General features: G+C 46.5%; 1 protein-coding gene across 1 annotated transcript; it reads left to right on the top strand.

The window, feature by feature from the left end:
* Nucleotides 1–2,071: 2,071 nt before the first annotated feature.
* On the top strand, nucleotides 2,072–5,352 carry LOC123117763 (cytochrome P450 87A3). Its single transcript, XM_044538449.1, has 9 exons — nucleotides 2,072–2,335; nucleotides 2,485–2,809; nucleotides 2,921–3,070; nucleotides 3,366–3,617; nucleotides 4,117–4,206; nucleotides 4,355–4,433; nucleotides 4,549–4,655; nucleotides 4,782–4,912; nucleotides 5,007–5,352. The coding sequence occupies exons 1-9, from the start codon at nucleotides 2,109–2,111 to the stop codon at nucleotides 5,101–5,103; spliced, it is 1,458 nt and encodes a 485-aa protein (XP_044394384.1). The 5' UTR covers nucleotides 2,072–2,108; the 3' UTR covers nucleotides 5,104–5,352.
* Nucleotides 5,353–7,932: the final 2,580 nt, after the last annotated feature.

Here is a 7,932-nt window from a genome sequence, read left to right as displayed (position 1 = left end):
GATTGAATAACTGAATAATTTATGAAAACTCAATTCATATCCCATTTGCATGGAATATTTCTCTTGCTGGACTTTCACCATGAGCATCTGTCGCCCCATCTTTACTTCTCTCAGGTACCAGTCATGCAATTTGCATATTTGTGTTGATAAAAGCGGGACCTGCTCAGGCCTGACCAGAGGGTTCCCGGGGACATACTCCCTTGCAAATTTTGTAGCCATGGGGACAATCCTCGATGCCTAGGAGTTACTCAACACTGAGACCTAATTCTTTAGCAAAAGCGTCGGTTGCCGCCTTATCGGTACTCACCTTGAGCGGGGGGATTAATTGCATTGCCTGTTCTTCGAGCTGGGGAACAATTTTCATGCTTTTATTACTACCTGTAAGGCTTGACTGCTGATGTTTCTTTGCATGATATGACTTGCCAATAGAGTGTTCACAGTCATCTAGTGGCCTTGGCGCAGGGGGTCGCTCTAGCCGATGCTGAAAGCGTTGTACGATTTTCAGAGGTATTTTCTCCTGTGGCAGCGGGGGCGGTTTCGGTCCAAAATGTGCCTTCACTTCAGAATCCACTTTGGCTCTGATTTCCTCCTCGGTCATCTCATCAGCCAACTTCTTTTTGGCAGGAGGCTTAGGTTTCTTATTTGGTGCTCTCTTCCGCTTTGGAGTCCGCTGGCGCAGCAGAGATCGATATTGCGGACTCGCACTGAGCTCCGTCTCGGGGTGGGGTGGAGTCGGCTGGCGTGGTGGAGATCGATATGGCCGACTCGCGCTGCGCTCCGTCTTGAGGTGGGGTGGAGTCGGCTGACGCGACGGGCTTGGAGGAGTCGGTGGCCTTGGCGCCGAGTTTGGAAAGATGATGCATTCCTTTCTCCATACAATGAGAGCACGTATGGCTTCTCCCAATGTCTGCTCCCCTTGACCTCTAGGAAAGTCAAGCTCTAGTGAGTCATATCCCGATGTAACTTTATCCACCCCAACACGAGCATAGCCAGCTGGAATTGGATTGCCATGGATGGTTGCATCGGGCTTATTCGGTAAAGCAAAGCTGTCCGCCACCTTCATGGATATGTTCTTCAGTTTCATGTGTACCTCACAACCCTTCGTCTTTTTAATATCATCCACGGGGTAGCAAGCCAGCAGTGCATCGTTGGTCGAGACCCCCGTGGAACCCATGCTGCTTGTCGGAATAGATGGTACGACACTACCCAATGCTAGATCTGCTTGCTCCTTCCGTTGAGACACCATTGCTCGCTAACTGTGTCTAGCTGCTCCTCATTCCGCAATAAAACACGTTCCAATCCGCGTTCTTTGATTCTAACTTTTGAAGCCAGTTAGCATCCTGCTTCTTCTTTCTCGCACGGCTTCTGTAAGTGTCGTTCCACTCTGCAAACCCCTCGACCCACGGAAAAATGACTTTGCCTCATGTTCGTCCCGGGAGAAGAAGGGGAAGATAATAACCATAGGGAGTGAAAATTTTCTGTAGAAGCAAGGACCAAATCCGCCAGGCCCAGTGCTAGGGTTCGGGTTCATGTGAAGAAAGGCATCATATATCTCTTGTTGCAAAAAATGGGCGTGGTCCGGGTAGAGGTCCGGGATGTTAAAGCGCCAAGCAGTAGATTTTGTAGAGCCAATAAGGTCCGAGTAGAAGTCTTTGTAGGTTACATACCATGCACAATAATTAAATAACAAGATCCCTAGGATCAAGGCAGTAACAGCTATACAAATCGTACCATATACAAGAATAATATCAGGAAGATGTGATTTGGCTATCCCTAAGAGATGCTTGCCGATACTAATTGATCACCTTTGACCTTTCACATGGTGTGATTTATCAGCATCATGTGATTTGGCTATCCCTAACATATGGTTACCTGTACTCCAGTTAATTAAGTAGATCACCTTTCACATGGTGTGGTTACTCTATGTACCCCACTTAATTTATCTGCCCCGTGCTAACCAAGTAGGGTATGGATATATAGATGCCAGCTAGCTGAAAGAAATAGAAGTCCAAAGACACCTAAGAATCATCATAACAGTTGTATATATAAGCATGTAAAGACCTCGACAATTCGCACACAACCAACTACACCCCTCATTTCCTTACTAGATGCACTTGGAGATGGACATTTCTGTTGCTCAATACGTAGCTCTGTGTGGAGTTACACTTGTGATTGGATGGCTAGTACACTGGGTATACAAATGGATCAACCCGGTTTGCAACGGTGTTCTTCCTCCTGGCTCCATGGGATTCCCTATTATTGGTGAGACCTTGGACTTCCTCAAGGCAAGCTCTTCCCTGGACATCCCAGACTTCTACAAACAAAGGATGAAAAGGTACCTCTTGAATGAATGGAGACGTTGTACAGTACTAGTATTTGTTGTCATTTTATCTTTTGCAAATAAACGTGCGAGATCTGGTTCTAGCACACAGTAACAGTAGTGCTCAGCGTGTGAGAAAACACCTCTGGTTACTGTTTGCGCAGGTACGGCCCGGTATTCAAGACAAGCTTGCTTGGGCAGCCTGCGGTTATTTCCACCGACGCGGAGGTCAATCGGTTTGTGTTTCAGCACGAGGAGACCTTGTTCAGTATCGGGTACCCCTGGGCAGTGACCAAAATATTCGGTGAGAAGAGCATCGAAGCCGCCCATGGCACAATCCACAAGTTTGTCCGTAGATGCGCCTTCGCGCTGTTCGGCCTCCAGAATCTCAAAGAAGTGCTCCTCCCAGAGATGGAGGGCGCCGTGAGGGAGCGCCTTGCCGCGTGGGCGACCAAGCCGAGTGTGGACGTGCGCGGCGATGCGCCCGACGTAAGCGTCTTTGTGCTTGGTTTCGATGCCATTCTCCTACTCCCTGCTGTTTCCTGCATGGTGTGGTGAAGGTATACAAATGCTATATATATATATGTACTGTGTCTGCAGATTCTCTTTGAGCTGGTGACGAGGAAGTGCCTTGGTTTCGATTCTTCCACCAAGTCGGGAAAACTGAGGAACAAGTTCGATGCGCTTTTCTCAGGGCTGTTCTCCTTCCCGATATATTTCCCTGGGACAACATTTTATCGATGCATGCAGGTATACAAATTAACTTGTTGTTTGTTTGCATGATCAAGAACCGGCGTATATCATTCTCATTCGCAAAAATAGAGAGCTCAAGTATAGAAGTTTGCCTGTCATATACACCACTGTGTCCCTTCGTTATGAAAATCAGGTTCAAATATTTTGAGTTTTTCACCGAGAAACGTGTATTAAAATGATCCCATAATGCAGGAGCATGTATAAAATGACCCAACTAGTAGCCTTCAGTTAAGAGCTAATATCCGTTTCGAAAAGAAAAAAAAGTTAAGAGCTGATATGCTTGCGCGTGCAGGCCAGGAAAAATGTGCAGAAGACAGTGCGGGATACGTTGGCAGAGAGGTTAGGTGCACCAGGGAAGAAACATGGCGACCTCCTTGACGTAATTGTCGAGGAACTGCAGGGTGAAGAGCCATTAATAAGTGAGGATTTTGCTATTGATATGGTCTCGATGTTGTTGTTCTCCAGCGTCTTCACGCTATCAGGAACAATCGCTGTAGCATTCAAGTCACTCCATGACAACCCAGACGTTCTCCGGTCCCTGGAGGTTCTCCCTCCATTCCTTAATATATATTTTTTGATTCTATGTATGTAGACACATTTTAGTATGTATGTTCACTCATTTTAATATGTATCTAGTCAATATCTTATAATAGCTAAAAGTCCTGTACTCCCTTTGTTCCTAAATATAAGTCTTTTTAGAGATTTCATTATGGACTACATACAGATGTATATAGACATATTTTAAAGTGTAGATTCACTCATTTTGCTTCGTATGTACTCCCTCCGTTTCGTAATATAAGAGCGTTTTTGACACTACACTAGTGTTAAAAACGCTCTTATATTATGAGACGGAAGGAGTAGTTTATATTGAAATCTCTAAAAAAGACTTATATTTAAGAACAGATGGAGTATTAGGGAACGGAGAGAGTATGTATATAGTACTCGTACTATCAATACTAATGCTTGTAGACCAACGGCAGAAGTAGCGAGATCCTGAAAACATGCAAAAGAATTAACATCCTGAAAACTTGCACTTTTCACAGAAGGAGAACCGAACTATGCTCAAGGATCGAAAGGGTGGGTGCTCCGGGCTCAGCTGGGAGGAGTACAAGTCATTGACATTCACTAATCAGGTAAAAAAAAATCAAAATCATTGATTACAACTGGATTCATCAGTAGTACTCTACTCCCTCAGTTCAGGTTTAAGTCTGCACGCATGACAACTGGACTCTTCACTGGTACAGGTTTCTATTCTGACAAGATTTTCCTTTTCGACTGAAGGTGACCAATGAGATTATTCGAATAAGCAATGCCGTAGTTGGAGTATTTAGGAAAACTCTTACGGGTGTACAAGTCAACGGTGAACACTCAGAAACATTATTGTAATTATAGTAATCTGTTTGGTTAGCTAACAAAGCAGTAGAGTTATATAGCAATTAGCAATGTGTTGAACTGTTGATTCGTTCTTCCTGCAGGCTATACAATTCCAGCCGGATGGCAGGTCATAGTCAACCCCATGGCAGTTCATTTGAACGAAGAATTGTTCGAAGATCCACTCAAATTTAACCCATGGAGGTGGATGGTTAGTGAGGACATTGAAATGGCTGTATTCTTTCAATTTCTATTCCCATTTTTCTACCTGAAAGATTCTGTTGGAACTAATATAGTATTGTGTGTATAATTTTTTTTGACAAATCTGAAAACACAGGATGAGTCAAAGCGCAGTGCAATGCTGAAGAATTTCTTGCCATTTGGGGCAGGAATCAGGGTTTGTCCTGCGGCAGATTTTGTCAAGCTGTTTGTAACACTTACCCTCCATATTTTGGTGACGGAGTATAGGTGTGTGCTTTTCGCACCCAAAAGATTGTTGCTTTCATTGCACCATGCACACTGCTTGTTGATATCCAATATGTAATTTTAACTTCCTTTGCAGATGGGAAGAAATGAAAGGAACTGACGAATTCCGAAGCGCGGATGTTATGTTCCCGCAGGGCTATCACATTCGACTTAGCCCAAGGACGATCAAATGAACTGATGCAGATATCAAATGGAACCTACGCCTGTCAGACTTCTCAACCATGTTATGATTCAGACGGACATGACGATGGCTTGAGGGTGTGTTTCCCTTCTTAAAGATGTTGCGAAAGAAGTCTGGCTCTTAAATTCATATCCTGTAATAGTTATGCCATAGTTGTGCATGTTACATACTCTATTTGTTGATGACTTTGACCTCGTTGTCATGCATCAACTTTAATAAAAAATGGCTGTTTGTATCACAATGATAACTCCGCCTATGTCTTCTAGGCATAGCCGGTCCCAAGCCCGGGTAAAGGAGGAGGGTTGTGATAGGCTTGGCGAGCCAACGTAAAAACTAGCCAGTCCCATAGGTGTGAAACCCATTTGAGCGAGAATAGTACTAGGATGGGTGACCTCCTAGGAAGTCCTCGTGAAAGGGTTTCATATCTAAGGGTTGTGATAGGCTTAGCGAGCCAACGTAAAAACTAGCCAGTCTTTTTGGTATGAAACCCATTTGGGCGAGAGTAGTACTAGGATGGGTGACCTCCTGGGAAGTCCTTGTGAAAGGGTTTCATATCTAGCCTACCCCAACTTGTTTGGGATAAAAGGTTTCGTGATAGTGATAGTGTATCACAATGATGAATTGGGCAAAGGTTTCAACCTCCTTTTCTAACAAAACCAGACTTCTTACCACACCGTTAAATTACATCATTCCAGATCCAAATGTTTCTTTTCAAGTGCCTTCTCACCATAGAGTCTAATTAAATTACATTATTCAGAATCCGGATGTTTCTACGGACAGCCAATATAAGTATATTGCTTAAGATTTTCAAGTGCACTAAATCTAGTATTATTAGTTTCACATGTATATGACCATCAACCATTTCCCATTAAAAAACCCGCCAATCTATGAATCTGGTATTGAAGTTAGTTTGTATAAGGAAAATTCATGTTTTCACTTGTGTACATTTGTATTCAAATGAACTGCCTTGCTATTTTTTTATTTTTTATTTTTAGAAAAGGAGGATTACCCCCGGTCTTTGCATCTGGGCGATGCACGCAACCATTTTATTAATTATTCTCAGAGACCTTACAAAAGCATTACATCAGTAAGCCTGAAGCCACCATCTAGGCGACACGTGTCGCTACTCCCATCCCTTTGATGCAGGGGTGCCGAATGTCCAAGCCTAATACCAAACAAAAATCGCACCAAAACCTAACATTTAATGCCGGATGCCCCATCCCAGCCACATGTCGAGAATGGGTCACACACCGGTCCGATGCACTCACCGAGGCTACCGCCGCCGTCATCCACCTAACCATCTTCAGAGCAGGTACTGACGCAAAGACCTTGCCAGGTCAGCTGTCGACGCCACCATGGCGCCAGACATCGCCACCGTCTTGCGCAAGGCCATCACGCCACGTCCAGCGCTGAGACCCCGCTGCTCCACGCCGCCGAGACCCGCCGTCGTCGACGCGAGAAAAGGCACGCCAAACCACCTCACGCCTCTTCCATTCGGCGCCGCTCCACAAACTATGCCCCCAAGAGGGAGCACGACACCACAGCGCCGCCATCGTCCGATCCGGTGATCTTAGGATTTCTCCCGGAGCGGCACAAGCAGGTTGACGATAGTTGCTTAACGATGCCTTCATCAAGGTAACAACGTAGATGCCGCCATCTCCCACCATGACCGGAGTCGGCTCGTTTTCACCGGCGACTATGTCTCCCCAACTCGCCGCCGGTGCTAATAGTGGGATCCAAGATCCGTCACTACCAGCCTAGCCAACCGCCTTCGGTGGAGAAGGCTGCCATCGCTACCATGCCCGAGACAAGAGACCCGGACGTCCTCGTGCCGCGAAGATTACCCAGGGGGGATCTCCTCTTGCCGTTGTCGAGATGAGGCGCAGCCACAGTGGATCTCGATCTAAACCCTCTGGCCTAGATCAGATATCATCGCAGTCAAAATCTCATCCGCCAAAGGCCGCCGGAGATCTTCTGGCCACCGCCAACCCGCTGCGCACTGCCATTGGAGGAGGAGGGAGATGGATGCCGCTGCCCAGCCCCACGCGTTACCACCGGCCGTGGACTGCGCCGCCACCGCCGCCTCACCATAGGGGCTTCACCCTGCACCCTCCTCAGCGACGGCGGCGGTAGTGGGAGGTGATGGAGGGGAAGGGCTGAGGGCGGTATGGACGGGGACTCCCCGGGGGTGGGGCGGCGCCGCCGCCTTGGGGGATAGAGGTCGGGGGAGCGATTCGAGGGAGAGAGGTCGGGGCAACTGCCTTGCTATGACAACAAGGAAATAAAATATCCATTGTATACAAAATTTGTTCGTTCGATTTAATTTCATAGGTACACTTCTTTTGATATATCATTCAAATGTACTACTTTCCCCTTCCTTTCCTCTTTGAACCACGTGCTAGATTCATGCTATACAACTTTCCCCACTACTTCCCTGTTTGATCCAACACCTAGATTCGAGTGTAGAAGCGAAAAAAATCCACAAGCAGTTAGAGAAATGCATGTGGATTAAGTAACTTATACCATAAGGTTCTCGGGGTGTGGCTCAGTAGACGATTGGAGGCTGATCTTCCCATACTATGTACGATAGTGAGGAAGAAGGGGTCGGAGGACCTCCCGCGCCGCCACTGGGTGAAAGAGAACAGTGGCGCTGGTAGTGGATTCCCTCCCTCATCGACTACAACAACATTAAGCCTCCTTCCCTTCCCCGCCGGACGGGATCTTGCCGGCTCTTTGACCAGCAGTGACGGGGGAGAGAGAGCCAAAAGGCCAACACGATCTTGTTTAGATCTGGAGAGGGTGAGAGAGTGTGAAGAGAGAA

This window comes from Triticum aestivum, chromosome 5B (assembly GCF_018294505.1).
Source record: "Triticum aestivum cultivar Chinese Spring chromosome 5B, IWGSC CS RefSeq v2.1, whole genome shotgun sequence".
In the NCBI taxonomy this organism is placed as follows: Eukaryota; Viridiplantae; Streptophyta; class Magnoliopsida; order Poales; family Poaceae; genus Triticum; species Triticum aestivum.
This window is presented reverse-complemented; position numbering and strand designations above follow the sequence as displayed.